The sequence below is a fragment of the Chanodichthys erythropterus genome, chromosome 13, assembly GCF_024489055.1.
Source record: "Chanodichthys erythropterus isolate Z2021 chromosome 13, ASM2448905v1, whole genome shotgun sequence".
NCBI classification, from domain to species: domain Eukaryota; kingdom Metazoa; phylum Chordata; class Actinopteri; order Cypriniformes; family Xenocyprididae; genus Chanodichthys; species Chanodichthys erythropterus.
In genome coordinates this window covers 33614706-33631785 of record NC_090233.1, presented here as the reverse complement: position 1 = coordinate 33631785, position 17080 = coordinate 33614706, and the positions used below count along the sequence as shown (strand labels likewise).

The window sequence follows — 17080 nt, the reverse complement described above, 5'->3', positions numbered from 1 at the left end:
AAGTATTTCCTTTTGTATTCCACAGAAGAAAGAAACATACAGGTTTGGAGCATCAAGAGAGTGGGTAAATAATGACAGAATTTTTATTTTTTTTGAGTGAACTGTCCCTTTAATTACTGATAAGGGCTAAAGGACCCAGTCTAACTAATTCAGACACACTTACAGAGCATTATAACAGTGGATGTGTGAACCTTATAAGAACCCCAGGTAACAACAGAAGTGATCTGACCACTGGAGGGGGCAAGAATGAGCTAGTTTGGGGTAAGAGCCACCTTACATTTCCTTTCTTTCTCCTACTCTTACTCCTTTTCTCCTCTCTCTGTGTTGTCATGAAACTTACCTTCTTTCACAGGAATGGCCGGCTTCTTCTGCCGCAAGCCCAGGAGTATGAAGAAGAGCACCAGAGGGATGAAAATCTCAAACGCAAGAACCCACTGCAGAGATAAACATACAGAGAAACAGGTTATGAAAGCCACATGGGCTGCAATGGCTGGTGGTTAAGTACATTTACATATATTGCATGCTGGTTGCAACCTCTTTGGTTGAACATCTGAAGTGTTACACAGTTCAACTGGGCTCATCAATAAAGATGGCCTGCTCAAATCGGAGGCCAGTGTGAGAGAGTTTCAGGCCAGTTGATGGAATAGTAACTTGCCTTTTCAGGACAGTTTGGTATTTACACTGAAAACTTTACATTAATTGAGCTTGAACATCCATTTATTGTGCCTTGGTTTTCTGTGTTGCATTCTACATTGTTGTTGCAAATAGATGAAGTGTTGTTAAAAATTGCAAAAAATTACTTCTTGAAAGCACCAGTAATAATGTTTTGAAAACTACAAACTAATCAGTAATAATTTGCACCATATTACATTGTTCAATTTATTTATCATTAAATTTTATCTGAATAATTTCCAGCCCATTACAAATTTGCAAAATGCAAAAAAAGTAAAAAAAAATAAATAAATAAAAAAAATACTAAATTAATACTTTTATTTAGAAAAAATGCATTTAATTGATCAAAAGTTACAGTAAAAACATAATGTTACAAGATTATTATATTTCAAATAAATACTGTTCTTTTGAACTTTATTATTTGACACAACAACAACAACAATAATAATAATAATAATAATAGATACTTTATCCATCACTTTTTCTTTTTTAAAGGTGCGGTATAAGTAGATTTTGAACAACGCTGTTGGACATTGTTGATATTTGAAATCAACCCAAACTCCGCCTCCAAAACTCACACTCTAATCGTAATCACCCTGCTCCAAGTTGGTCTGAGCTCTGGGCCCAATCGCTGCTAGCATGCGAGGCGAGTGCACTAACAATGACGCTAAACACTACATTCCCTAGCAGTCGTCAGTTTGAAATTCTACTGAGTCCACCTTTAAGAAGAGCTACTCAGACATACTGCCACCGCTCAGTACGGCGCAAGGGTATCACGTCACCATTTTTCCTACAAGACAGGAAAAAAAAAAAAATCAATGGCTAATATATAAAAAAATACATGTTCTGCTTAATATTTTATATATATATATATATATATATATATATATATATATATATATATATATATATATATATATATATTACAGTATAACGGTCAACACTGTAGTAAACTGTGGAGTAAACTCTGCCATCAGAAGAATAACCCCTTCCTAAGGTCTCTTTTGAATGGTATTTGTACCAGGGGTGGTACAGTGGATTGCTAACAGGATAAATTATCATAAATGTTTTATGAATAAATCTTATTTTTAACCTTGCCAACTTATTGAGTCCAGTGTCAGGGATTGATCTGGTAAATACAGACTGGCCAATTGAAGAGTTTGCTTAACATGCAATATTTGCTAGTGGGTTGGCTAACACACCTGCAAGTGCTTCCAAAACAGTCCGTTCCAACGATTATTAAAAGATGTGGAGGAGAAATGAAAGATATTGCACACACACACACTCCACAGCAGGTGGTTGGAAGGAAATGTCAAACGGTTTCAGGCACATTGTTTAAAGTGTGCGTGTGCAAAATACAGCAGAAAAGCTGCATCTCTTAACATTTCCCCCTGCATCATTTCCTCCCTCTCTTTCTCTTTTTCACTCTGTCTCTCTGCAGGAGGCTCATCTTTGGACAAATCTAAACTAAAGTTACTGAGAAATAAGCTGTTGGCTAAGGTGTAGACTGTGATTAGAAACTCACAGCCTTATAGCCAAGGATGCTATTTATAGCTGAACTGAGATCAGCTTCTTATTCTTCCTCCCTCTACAAATGAGTGATGCTGCCGTCTGTGCTTGACTAAGAGAGGCTGATCTCAGATCAGTATCTAAGGGCATCCTGTCCCAGACCACAATGTGTCTTTTACTGCAGCACATCGTCACCACAGCACCACTGTGTCCACATCCCGTCTTATAGCTGACAAGTGAAAAGAGAAGGTGAAGAGGTTTTTTTCTCGCTGTTAGACGTTCTCCCCATGCATCTCTGCCATTTCTGAAGGTCACAACAAACAAGAAGCTCCTTTTACATGCATCTCTCACAATACACAAAGCCGCATCTGACATGACACACAAAGCTTGGCTTACGAGACCCTTGGAGCTGAGCACGGGGGGTGCGCACCAGCCAAAGAGAGCTTGTTTCTTTTTGTTAGAAAGTCCTGTGGCTCATAGATGAGGCAAAGACAAACATTTGAGCTGAATCTCAACTCACAATGAGTTTTAAACTGTATTTTGGAGGCTGTTTGTCTACTGTTTATTGAGATATTGTGTCTGTCTATTAGCACTTCTCATTGTTATTTGTGTAATTTTATCTAATCTTATTTTGTTATGTTATTGCAGTTAGATCCAATCATCTAATTGAATGGCAGAGTGCTGATATGTAGTATTTAGTATGATATTTAGAACATGTATGTATGTGTGTAAGTATTTGTGTGTGTTTGTGAATACACAGAGTATGCATAACTATGCCCACCCACATACAACCAATCAGTGCAATAACACTTCCAGCCAAAAATACACACCCAGACACTTGAATAGTCTAGTCAGTGTCTTTCAGCTGTCCACTATTTATACTTTATCTGCTAAAACACACTTTCCATTCACCCAAAGATTGAATTACATCTTTGTGCCGCTGTCCACCGAGCACAGCATCCATCACCAACCGACAGGCAAATAATACAAGCTAAAATACTTATCCTCCAATAACAATGCATGCTGAGAGATATGAGGTTTTCTGTCAAGTAAATTTGAGATAATGGAATTGCTTTTACTGTGCAAGAACTGGAGAACGTCTCATATAAACCTCAGTATACACCTCTGAAAAATCTATCTTCTCTTTTCTCTGCCTGTCTCTCCCCAGACATCTCATATGAACGGAGCTTGCATAATCAGATAAAACTCACATGCACAAAACATCATTTAGCATTCATAATTACATTCTAAACAACAAATGCAAACAGGCCCCACAGTCGCCTGGGATCGAGCCACTGAGCGCTGTTTGTGTTTGTGTGAGCGGTGTTTTTGAAACGGTAGGTTTTGTAATTATTATCTTGTGCGTGATCAGAAAATCTGTGCGTTTCAGTGATTTTACCACCGGCAACCCCAGTGTCCAATAAAATGAGTAACATTTATTATTAATAATTATTTAAATAATTAGTGATTAGTAATATAGTACAATCAAACACTGTAGCAACATTTTATCTATTTTATGGCTCATCCAATTAGAATTTAGAATGAGAACCATCCTCGTTCTTATATTTGAACCTACTTGTAAGTGCAAGCCTTGGGCATCAACCTACTGTATTTAAAAGTGCTTTGCAAGACAAATGTGACTCTTAAAAGCCCAATACAAATAAATCTGAACTAAAATGAGTAAGATTAATTAATGGAAAGTGTGTTGAATGTGCTTCATCTTACTCGTTCCTCGACTCCAGCCAGGGTTTGAGGAATGGATTTGTGGTCATTCATACTGGATTGATTACCCATCTCCCCCTCTGTTAATACGCAACAGCTCCAGGCTATAGACATATTTCTCCTGAGACTCACTGGGACATTGCTGTATTTCCATCCCAAGCAGGTTATACAGAAACAATTCCACCCAGGCAGCAACAAAAGACGAGGGATCTCAATACCACATGCAATGCTTTGTTTTTCATTTAAATATGTAATATTTCAGGCTCTGAGCAAAGATCATTAAAGTTTATCTGAAAATGGAACACATTTTCAGTCAGTCTCTGACAAAGAAAGCTAAAATACTAGTGGGTTTGCGCAAGTGTATTGTGTATTTTTAATCAACTACAATGAGCTTTGAAACTATTTCTGAAATTAGACACACCCACCAGAGTTATCAAACCTTTTCACCAATGACTTTTTATTTGTTTGTGATTACTGGATAAGGATTAAAAACATTTTATGTGTGGGATCGAGTGGATTTCCATTTGTACATCAGCTACAAATCCTTGAAATTAATAGTTTTAAAAGATTAGGCTTAATATACAAATGTCTCCAATACATCTCTCCTAAAACGTCCTGAGGTTTGAAGGCTTTTACCCTCAAAGGGTAAACTGATATTATCACCCTATCTAGTGCTCACATTTTTTTTTATATAAAAGCATTCATGAACAACAATAACAAGCCAAAGGAACATACTGTATCTTAGAGCAGACTGTAACTGAAATAATAAAATAAATAAAAATAATATTCACTTGAGCATATCAGTACCGTATCAGTTGTTGGAAGCTGATATTAGAGATTTTTTTATTATTTAATAATGGTAATGATATTGAATATATACAGCTATTGGATATTTAATTGCACATGCTCATCTCCCCTATTTGTACATTCAGATTAACATCATCTATTGCATGTTTAAAGTTGATCTTTTAAAACACTAATTTAATAACACTGTTTTATGTAATCATTAGCAAATTAATATATGTTTTTCAAACTGTACATTACAATGTTGTGATGCCTACATTTAATTATAGCATTTAAAATGGTTTTAGTTTATATTAATTAATTATTTTATAAAACGGTTAGTTCCTGTCCTTGATTCTGATTGGTCAATAGCTGTGTTTTATTCATGATAATACACGGCTATGACCGCTTCACCCAACGGTTCTGTGTATCACTACACAACGCACTTAGCAACCACTCTTAGCAACGTAAACTTTATGTTCTCAATTGATATCGTTAAATATAAAGCTTACTGTACCATGTAGAAGAGTATTGTGAGAAAAAGATTGAGTGAACGAGTTTATTACCTGCATTCAGATTTAGAATTTTCATTTTCTTTTAACATTTAAAGGGTTTTCCCATGACTGACATCGCTAGTCAAAGCATTTGTCAGTTGCGTCTTGTTCCGTGTTCATGACAATTCAGTCTTTTCAATGTAAAAGTTTTCGCTACTGACTGACACACTCATAAAGACGGTTTTTGCCGCCATCTAATGGCGTAATAAAGTAACTTCTGTAGCTGTTCACAGTCAGGGACTATTTTTTCTGGTGGAAGGAAGGCTTTTACAAAAGTTTACTTCATGAAAGTTGCATTGATACATATTTCTGGCTTTAATATTTGTATTGTGTGATACATTTGTATATTTGTATTGTGTTGAAGTGTTTATTCAGCCGTGACTTATTCACGATATAGCACAGCCTCTCGTACTTTATTGATAGTATTTTTTATATGCTATAAATTTATCTGTGCACATAATTTTTTTTAATTAAAATAACGTCCCCTCCCGCCAGCAGCGACAGGGAGGGTGGGACTACCTGTCACTCACATGAGATCACAGCAATAGCAAACCACAATGATCCAACCATCTAATCAATTCCAAAATCAAGTCCCGTCCTACATTTTTCTTGTTGAAGAAGCCCTTTTACACATATATATATCACAATAAGGAAGAAAAGACCATCATAACTTTGGTTTCATCCTGACTTTAACATTGATGCATTTCTAATATTTGTTAACTATGATCGTGGGAACTCTGATAGACAATGAGAAAAAGGTAGTGAGACACTCTTTGGTTTCTCTCAAGGTTGATCCTCCTGACCCTGTGATCCTGCTCACCTCTCACACAGCAGTGCTTAAGATATCACTCTAAAAAGACTCTGTTCTTCATCTACTATGACGTTAGGCTTTATTCAGAGATCCTGTTTCAGTTACTCACAAAGGCAGGACTGTGCTTCCCCTGTCCTTATTGAGCTAGAAGAGTGTTTGCTCAGGCGTTTCTGGGGAAAATTTGTGACAGCTATAATTCTGACAGACCTGCTTTGAATTGATTAATCTAGCAAAGCTATAAATCCTACAGATATGTGTGCTCCCAAAAGTGGAAATAAAAAATAAAATATATGTTGAAAACTAAACTGTATATGAATACTGTATATGTGAAAATGCATTGGCTCTGTCTAGAGGCCAGTTACACAGATGGCAGCATTTCAGAAAACGGCTTGCCTAATTTAAAGGTTAATTAACCTCTGTGTTCTTCCAGTTGCCAATTCATCTTGGTGTAATGACTGAGAGAGTCATTACAGATGAACCCATTAACTATAAAAAGATTCTGAAAGCAGGAGTCAGAAAATAGGTGGAATGAGACAAGACATTTACATGCATGTGTTTAAAATTGTATGTAATCTTCTCTCTGTGGGATCATTGTGCATGTGAATTAAATAGAGTGGGAGTCAAACTGAGTGAAAAAGAGAGATGGAGATTAAGAGAGAGAGAGGAGGAAGGGTTAAGTACAGGTCAGTGGTGGGTGGTGTCTTATATGTGTTGACTAGCTTTACAACAGCTTCCAGTCTTTCAAAATGACCACAAAAGCAAGATAGAACATGTAATGCAAATAATTGATAACGAATATGCAAGACGTATTTCCTGCACAACTTTTGTAGGGATCAGCAAGCATAGTTTGTATAAACCCAGTAATATTTAATATGATATCTCTACAAGTATACCAAGGACGAGACATAACTAATAAAATCACACCAAATTCCACCATTTAGAAGCAATGTTTCCTAACCAAAACAAGATTAAACCGCAAATACACTTGACATTCTGGTAAAACTGGTAAAAGTAATCATTAGCAAATCACAAAATGAATATCCACTTTTCATACTGTACATTACAATTTTGTAATGCCTAAATTCTTTTGTAGCATTTAAATATTCAACAAATATATTTAATATCGTAATTATAGGTATGGCCCAGAATTGTAATATTGGTGCATCTCTAATATTAAAAGTCGGAATGAAACGTGACGTATATCCGAGTTGAGTGTAACAGCTTCTCTAAAAATTGTTTGATTTCATGGTAATTTAAGGTTATCCATGATTGTGAGAACTGGGGAAAAGGGAGTGATGTACTGACAAAGCTAATAAAATCAAATTCCACCCACAAGAAACAACATGTCCTAACCAAAACAAAACTGTGCCAAAATGTGTCAAGCTTACAAAGTACATTTTGTTTCAATCACCCCATAGGTGTCCACAGTAAATGCATTACTGTACATGAGCATTTCTTTTTATCTCATGAATTGACTTCGGTGTAATCGCATCTCCTGTATTTAGACTTGTATACTCCTATACACACATAGTAGTATACTAGCATACTTCAACACATTGTGAAGGAAAATGGACAGAGAAAGACAGCATGAAACATTGAAAAAGAGAATAAAAAATGAGGCAGCCATTCATGAAAGTCCAGTGGGCATTCAGTCTTTTGTACTCAAACAGGTGTAAGGCTGAGAAAGGGCAAAGGGAAAAACAGAACTCGACTGTGCCATTTTCTTTTCAGGGAGAAAGCGATAAGGGGTAAAGGACAGCATGTCAGTCCTGTCATGAATTATGCACAGCCGGGAGAAGATGAATAGGCATGTAATGCTTACCGCAGCTCAAGGCCCGGAGCCTGCCGATGACACAGCTGCTGTAATCTACTGCAGACCTGATCAAACTGACTGAGAACCAACCTCATAACCTATAAACACTCATTTAATGGAACGACTCGACAACTTCTCGACTTACAGCAGTTCAATCAAATTTAACTAAGAAAAAGGATGGGATAAAAACGATGGAGAAAAACAGGTAAAGGATAGTAAGGACTTCCACATCCTTTGTGGAAGGGGCTAGACTTTAACACACACTCAAGTGGCTTAGTTTCTATAAGGTCTATAACTATTTACCGGCTATGTATTCCTGGGAAAGGGAAGTAACAATCAAGCCTGACTGGGATGTGGTATGGGCCAGATGTTCCACTGCATCTAAAGGCCTGGCACATCAGATGATCCACTACAAACCTATTAATAGGGCATTTTTATCCCAAGTTTACTGTATAAAATGAAGATCTGATTCTTATTGTCATCTATGTAATTATTCTACAGTAGGTTCTTATTTGCATATGTTTTGGCAATGGCCTATGGCGGTAACTTTATGGACCTTTGTATGTACAGTACTGTCCTCTCTGATATTTTACATCTGGAAATACCTCAGGACCACTTGCTCTTCGATGGCTCTACACTTCAGCTAAATATTCATCAAAAGAAGATCTGAAAAACAATATCTTAAAGCTTCCATCTGGCTTTCTTATTTCAGAGACATTGCCTTGCTAGATGACACCACTGCTAAACTCAATGGGGTCAAGGACAGAACTACTCAAAGCTGGCCAATAACTGCAGAGATGTTGTTAGAAAAACTAAAACTTTGACTTCCTAATTTATGTGTATTTGTTTTATGTAATTATTGTGATTTGGTCTGGTAAATTTTCATGGTGCCTGTTTTATAGTTCATTGAAGCTTTGATATATGTTTCTGACACAGCTGAAACTTATGATAAAATGTTGATTAAAAAAAAGGATAGGAGGAAAAAGGATAGTAAAGGGATAGTAAAGTAAAAACATACTGCTTAATAAGAGTCAGTGAAGTACTGAAGTTTAAAAACTATTCAAAAATACATTACAAATGCAATTCGTGCAGAAGATAACTTGAATACACCTCTGAATGAGCATATTTCTGTATTAAAAAGTTTATTATTTGTGGGCCTTAGAGTCAAAAACATCTAGGTGGTATAAATGTCCAGAGACTGTAAATTTAAAAAAAAAAGAAAAAGAAAAAAAGCTGAAATTCATGTGGAAAAACAAAGAAAACTTGAACTTAAGTATAGTTTCTTACAATCTTTTAACACTTTTTTTGTCTAACTTTTACCTAGAAATAAAAGTGTGGCATACAAGATGTATGGCATGTTGCATGACTTCAACATGCGAGAAGCACGTGGCAATAAAACCATAAAACACAAACAGGAAATGAGATCACAATTTAAGCCCTTGATTTTCATTATTCAAAAATTCATGTAAATATACAGACTGATTTTTTTACATTTAAAAAGATGTATGAAACAGTAGGAACTAAAAAGAGAGAAAGAAAATGGAAGACTGAAACAGGCATAGTGAGAAAGAATGAGGGAATAAGAGTTGAAGCTACTACTTCATATGGCGCAGTTGTTTATGCTTTGATTGGGAATAGGTTTGTCAGCACTTATATTTCTAACATAACTACATTTCTCATTAGTGTTGAAGTAACTCAGCTGTTCAATATAATGTATGATAGCGTTCCAGTAACAAGCCATTTTTTCCAAGAAGTAGTGGTTTAATGAGACAAAAATACTACATTGCTGGTCATTACATCACATTGTATAAAACAAAAATGAGCTTAGGCAATAAATAAACACACTCTGAATCCAAACTCATTTTAGAAAACTGGTTCATTGGGACTGTTCATTTCAATAAACCATTTTAAAAAGCCAATTCACTTATTCATTTGAGTAGCTTCTTTATAACATTACCCTTTTAAAGGGACAGTTCGCCCAAAAATGACAATTCATGTCATTCCAAACCTGTTTGAAAATATGTGATATTTTGAGAAATGCCACAGTGTTTTTTCAGTATTACAAATTATACAATTGAAGTCCAAATTGAAACATCAAAGTACATTTTGTTCCACAGAAGAAAGCAATTCATTCAGGTTAGGAAAGACCCAAGGATGGAGTACACTCAAAAAAAAAAAAAGATTTTTTGATGCTGCTCAGTTTATTTAAACGATTTATTTTGATCAACACTATAGTATCAGGTTTCTGGTTTAAATGTGATTGATTCATGTTAAATGACATAGCATGTTTCAATCAAGTAAACCCAACCAGGATTCAAATCAAACAGGATTTTCACTTCCCATCATGTTTTGCAAAGGGGCTGAACTAGGAGTGTAAATGTTGAAATAAAGTGTTATTTTAAGCAGTTTTTAGGAAGATGAGAAAATGGAAAGACTTTTTTATTGTTTACTGTTCTATTATGTTGGTATTTAAAAGTTTCTGTTAATTAATAGTTTTAAGGTTACCATTGTGGTGAATTGTTGCACTTGTGCTTGGGTTGAGGACCTGCTAACAAAATTTCAAATTACTTTAATAAGAAAGTAATCACTGTTGTAGTGTTCTAGGTTGCATTTCCCAAAAGCATTGTAAGCCTATATTGATTGTAAAAACATTGCCACCAATGGACTTATGATCAATTTAGGCTTTACAATGTTTTTGGTTAAGGTAATTTAGGATGAATCCAGTATCACATCTAGATTTCTAACACAGAACATCACAAAAGTTACATAAATCACAAAATTAAACAAAAAGAATTAACTGTAAAAAATCAATGTATATGAAAATATTTATTTATTTATTGCTTTTTATTTATTTTCCGAAACACTGCAAATTAGTTGGGCTGACACTATTAAATTAAGCTGTGCCCAACCATAGTAAATAATTTGAATCAACCTTAATAAATTAAGCTGACCCAACGCAAGTACATTAAATTGAAATAACAGAATTGCATAAAGCAACTTAATCATGTGGAAATCCTTTCCATGATTTTTTTATGTTCGTTCAAATAGTTATTTTTTTGAGTGTAAATGATTACAGGATTTTCATTTTTGGGTACAGTATCCTTTTGTTAGCTACTTTATGAGGAATGTGTAGTGTTACTAACTACTTTTTCAATAGAACTGCATGACTTTGAATTATAAGTAGCTTGCAACTTAGCAAGCTATAGTTTCAAAGTAGCTTCCCGAGCACTGTAAGCACTGTACACAAAGACATATGGGGGAATCTCAAAGGAATCTCTGCCCATCTCTCTACTCACTCATTTTCTCATCATTATTCTGTCAACATTTTTCTATACAATCAATTCTCAGTTCTTTTCTTTCTCCTTCTCCAATTCAAGGCCTATTTCTGTGTAAAACAAAAGTCTGCCCTATAGTGTCTCCCACATGGCATTCTTGAGATTGCAGAGTGTTTTGGTCTCTCGAGTCGATGTCCTTAATCACATTCCTCCCCTTTCTCCATCCTTCAACGCCACTGAGGAAGGGAGATAATCCCTCTATCAGGCAGAACTTAAGATCTTCTTGTGTAGAATAGGAGTTTCTTGGAGGACAGAAGAGTTTTAAAAACTACTTTTCCTCTAGTAAATGGAGCAGTTAGCGATTTTATTCTAACAGCTCTATGCTCCACAGAGTGTAGGCTGTACTGTAATAATGAGCACAATCGTACAATCTGTCCTCACATGATTCTCAACAGGATTTTGGACGTGGGAGCAATTCACCATAATCTTATTCCCATATTGAAGCAAGTAAAGGTCAAAGGCAAAGAAAATTTCTTTACAATGCTTTTTTTTAAACTAATTTTTAACACTAAAAAGCTTTTAGTTTAATTGATCTATGCACTAAAAAAATATATATTTTTTTCAAATATTAAATAAAATAAAATAAGAGATTAGTGGAGTAGGTCTGCCCTTAATTCAATGTTACTTGCCATTTTTTAGTCATTTGTTGTGAAATTTACTAAAATTGCTTACATACTAACCCTGGATGACCTAGCATCTATTTACAAATATTAACAATGTGCAAGATATCTCTGTAGGCCACTCACCACTGAAGACAGATCTAAACTATCATTCTTTGCCCATGGGAAGTCAACCACATTGTTCAGGTTTCTGTCTGTAACCTGTTCCGGTTTGTGTCTGTAAGGTGCTGTTGATAAATTGGTCCCTTAAGGCTGTTTGCCACTCTGTAGAGTGAAGCAGCTGTCATAGGCACAAATTAGACCTCATGCCACAGAAAGGTAAGCCTAATAAGAAAAGTATCTCACTTTAAGCTGCATCATTTATTTGAATGGTGGCATATAACATTCAACTGACTTGGGAATACCAGAATAGAACTGTCAGGTTCCTAAAAAAATCCATTCATTTTTTTTCATTAGAGAAATTAATTGATATTAAGTGTTTAGTTTTTTTGCAATTAAACAGAGTGGCTAATAAATATGCTTTTTTTTAAAGAATGAATTTAAAGTCAAATTTCTGTTGAAGAACTACACTAACCATAATCCTAAATTCGCCGTTACCATAGAATCTTGTCAAAAGTGCTCAGCAGCAACCTCCTACTCCCATAAAATACTGCGATTGACGTCATCTAATTTAAACCCTTAAACCCAAAATGTACCCCCCGTGAAAAATTCATAATCAAATGACTAAGCACCCATTAATTTGAATAACACAAAATAAAGCTTAGAAACTCAGCTTTTTAATGCATCTAACCATTTTGATAAAATTTCAGAAACTTCTCTGGCTAAAATGTTTTATTTTTGTTAATATTTTTTCTGTAGAAAGACAAACATAAATAGTGATAAAAGCCAAAATATTAAATGTCACAGATGTACAGTATATTTACTGAGTAATCCACTATTTTGTAGAGGGGGGTCAAAATTACAATTTTTACCTGAGATTTGAAGTCACTTTACAGTGGTATAAAAATGACTTTAGAAAGATGGCAAGATCATAATTTTATTTTTTACACAGAGATTGGCAGGTCTATTAGTAACATCTGTTGACTTTAGCAATCTTTGTTTCCTTATATGCCAACAGTGACAGTTCAAAAATGGCAAAAAGCACTTGTGTTTTTGTTTTGTTTTGGCTTCAAGTTTGCATGCCTGTAACTCAAGAAGTATTAAAGATCTCACAATTCTTGTTCTTAAGAAACTTTCCTTTTGGTATCTTCATTTTAAAGGCCCTCGATGGTTCAATCCCATAGATATGGAAATCTTAATGTGGCTCCATGAGTAAATTGTACACATTTTCAGTGGTCAAAAACCAAATGTGGGTCACTTTGCATACAGCTGATACTTATTTTATTTTAAAGCGGAATATCTGAAGAACAAATAATGTTGGAACTAGAAATGTATCTTGTGTTTTTATCATCTCAATTGCATAGAACATACCTGTCTGAGTGCCATAAATATTTTTTTCCAAGGTTGTCAAGCCTGCAACTCAGAGTATTCAAGATATCCTAACATTCTTAATAAACTTCTTAATTAACTTTCCTTTTGAAATCTTCATTTTCAAGGCCCTATAGGCTGTATACAATGTGACCCACATTTGGTTTTTGACCACTGAATATGTGTACAATTTACTCATGGAGTCACATTAACATGTCAATATCTCTGGGGTTAAATCATCAAGGGCCTTTAAAATGAGGATACCAAAAAGAAAGTTCGTTAAGAACCAGAATCTAAAAGGATATTAAAGGTGCCCTAGATTCAAAAATTTAATTTACCTCGGCATAGTTGAATAACAAGAGTTCAGTACTTGGAAATGACATACAGTGAGTCTCAAACTCCATTGTTTCCTCCTTTTTATATAAATCACGTTTGTTTAAAAGACCTCCGAAGAACAGGCGAATCTCAACATAACACCGAATGTTATGTAACAGTTGGGATATTTAATATGTATGACCCCAATATTTGCATATGCCAGCCCATGTTCAAGGCATTACACAAGGGCAGCCAGTATTAACGTCTGGATCTGCACAGCTGAATCATCAGACTAGGTAAGCAAGCAAGAACAACAGCGAAAAATGGCAGATGGAGCAATAATAACTGACATGATCCATGATAACATGATATTTTTAGTGATATTTGTAAATTGTCTTTCTAAATGTTTTGTTAGCATGTTGCTAATGTACTGTTAAATGTGGTTAAAGTTACCATCGTTTCTTACTGTAATTCACGGAGACAAGACTGTCATTATTTTCATTTTTTAAACACTTGCAGTCTGTATAATTCATAAACAACTTCATTCTTTATAAATCTCTCCAACAGTGTGTAATGTTAGCTTTAGCAACAGAGCAATCAAATGTAAACATCCAAATAAATACCATACTTACGCGATTAGACATGCTGCATGACGAACACTTTGCAAAGAACTATTTTGAGGGTTATATTAGCTGTGTGAACTTTTTTTATGTTGTTTAAGGCAACTGCAAGCTCTTGGGGCGTGGAGCACGAGAATTAAAGGGGCCACACACCCTGAATCGGCACATTTATAATGATGCCCCAAAATAGGCAGCTAAAAAAATTAATTAAAAAAAAAAACCGATGGGGTATTTTGAGCTGAAACTTCACAGACACATTCAGGGGACACCTTAGACTTATATTACATCTTTTAAAAACATGTTCTTCGGCACCTTTGAGATAGTTTTAATACTTCTTGAGTTATAGGCATGCAAACTTGACTAAACACAAAACACAAAAAGTGCTTTTTGCCATTTTCAAACTGTCACTATTGGTATAATGAAACAAAGATTGCTAAAGTCAACAGATTTTACTAATAGACATACCAATATCTGTGCAAACATAAAATAACAATCCATCTTTCTAAAGTAATTTTTACACCCCTTTAATTTGGCTCCGAATGTCAGGTGAAAATTGTCATTTTGACCCCACTCTACAAAATAGTGGATTAATATACATCTGTGACATTTAATATTTTGGCTTTTATCACTATTATGTTTCTCTTTCTACAGAAAAAATATTTTTTCCCAAAATTTGAGCCGGGGACCTCTGGTTGATCAGACACTGAATGACTCTTCTGGACCTAAGGCTGCTGATACAGTGGGTGGTTACCATTGTGCTCCCATTACACCTGAACCAACATGAAGCTCCTGAGAAAATATATCATCTTACAACCAGAATACTGAGTGTGAATCGAAGATGACAGGATCAGTTACAAACCCACGAAAGTAGACTGCCTTCCATATAACATTTCTCTCTTTTTTGACTTGGTAATCTCCCTCCTTCATCCCTTTCTCTCTCTCTCTCTCCTCTAATTCCATTCAGTGTGTTCACTTGGCACCCAGCTTGATTAAAGGAAAACTGCAGTCTTCTTTCCCTCTGTTCTCTCTATCTCTAAGTGCTGGTCTGTGAAAACGGGACATCTTGGCACATAAACACCCTCTGCAGAGAAAAGCACAGAAAAAAAATTGATACTTCAGTCACCAGTAGAGTGCGAGTGAGCCAGGAATATCATGATTCATTAGCTCAGTTTTTGATGCGTGATGCCTGGGAAGAATAACACTAGCCGACCAATGATAGAAGCCTTCTAGGAACACCTTAACACTTTCAAGCCTATGAGATCTTTTATAGTTTGGATAAGACTGTTTAAATGCAGTTAATTACCACTAAAATACACATAAATTAATGGAGAAAATGTGAAAGAAAAAAAAAACAGGTTACGTCAAGGACCTAAAAGAAGTATATCTAATCTAAAATCTATAAAATCTAAGTTTCTGTTTTCTTAGACAATTTTGAATAAATATTGTGTAAATAAATATTTTTGTTTTCATTACAGTTGACTGGTCAAGACTGTGACCAATTCTGGTCTGTCTAATAGTTTATTTCTCTTATTGTCTCAGAGGTATTTGCAAGTTTGCATGACAAATTAAGGTGAAAAGGAACATTTATAATAGCTAAATATTTCATGTTTATCAAAGTGGTAAATATTTCATGAAATGCTTTATACATGAGGACAAAATTAGCTCAGGCTGAGAGCAATTTCACCTCATTTCAATAAGAACACACGCTATTATTCCTCCTGAGGAGGGCGAGGAAGAAAGACAGAATATGAGAGCAGGAAGAAGAAAGGAAGAAAAGAGTTGAAAGAGCAGTTGAGCTGTGGGAAAAAAGAAACTGAGAGGAGTGTTCTTGAGAGCGAGAGAGTGAAGAGGCCAGTCACAGAGTTTACCCTCCCCATGGTGGATACATCATGGCACGTAAAACGGATAATGATGCTGTATTGTATTCTCTTTGATATTAACAAAAATTCAATCAAAATGATATTAAAAATGAATGAAGTGGCACATTCATTTGATAACGCAAAAGTTTAGATCTTAAACTGTTAAAGTTAGTATTAAACGCAAGTTGCGAATGTCTTTTCTTTGTTATCGTGACCATAGGCGTAAATCGCGGGGTCAGTTTTTTATTTAAACTTTGTGCAAGTTATTTGTTATTTTATTAGGCCTATAGCATAAGCAGTCTTATTCGTTTTGTTAATAAAAGTTCTATGTTTGGTATAAGCAAGTTTGTCATTGTACTGTTTTGTTGTGTTTTTCAATAAGAATAATAATGAACCCACCATTCAAGCAATTGCCGGCCCCAAAATGCGCTAATTCAAGTTGAAAGTAAAATGTGCATGGGCATTCATAAGTGATTTCAAAGTGAGGTGGAAAAGGGGAAAACTCCATTGTCCTGGTCTCCATGCTACACTAATAATAGTAGTAAGGCTTTCCTCTGTGTACACCTATCCTTACAAGTATAATGTTGGCTGTACTATTTGTGTCCCCTTCAAAAACTGCCCTTGAGAAATTTTATGTTTATTGGCCCCGGCAATTTATTTTGTCTATAGGGAATTGATTGGATCGTTGGATCACTGTGGTTTGCTACTGCTGTGATCTCAGGCTGTCCCATGCTCACACCAGTAAACACGTCATCAGAGAAGAAAAGAGATGTCACTGCAAGAGGAACGGGAAGTATTTTGATGAAAGATTATGAGGGAACATGAATTTAAACAAAATATTTATTTATAATAAATACTGCAATATTCCATAAAAAACAAGAATTGTCCATTTTGATTTCATGGTAACTTTAAGGGGAAAAAAGCAGTTGGTTCATTTTATATCAAATACATTCAAATACACAACAATTTAAATAGATCCACACTTAAAGAGCAGCCATTC

The 17080-nt window shown here is 35.1% G+C and overlaps 1 protein-coding gene across 3 annotated transcripts in view; it reads right to left on the bottom strand.

The window, feature by feature from the left end:
* Nucleotides 1-17080, bottom strand: part of abca2 (ATP-binding cassette, sub-family A (ABC1), member 2) — a 77981-nt gene that overhangs the window by 47503 nt on the left and 13398 nt on the right. For all 3 annotated transcript variants that reach the window (XM_067406386.1, XM_067406384.1, XM_067406385.1), the window contains exon 2: nt 341-434. In XM_067406386.1, the coding sequence (XP_067262487.1) occupies nt 341-434 (94 nt within the window). The remainder of the gene's footprint in view (nt 1-340; nt 435-17080) is intronic.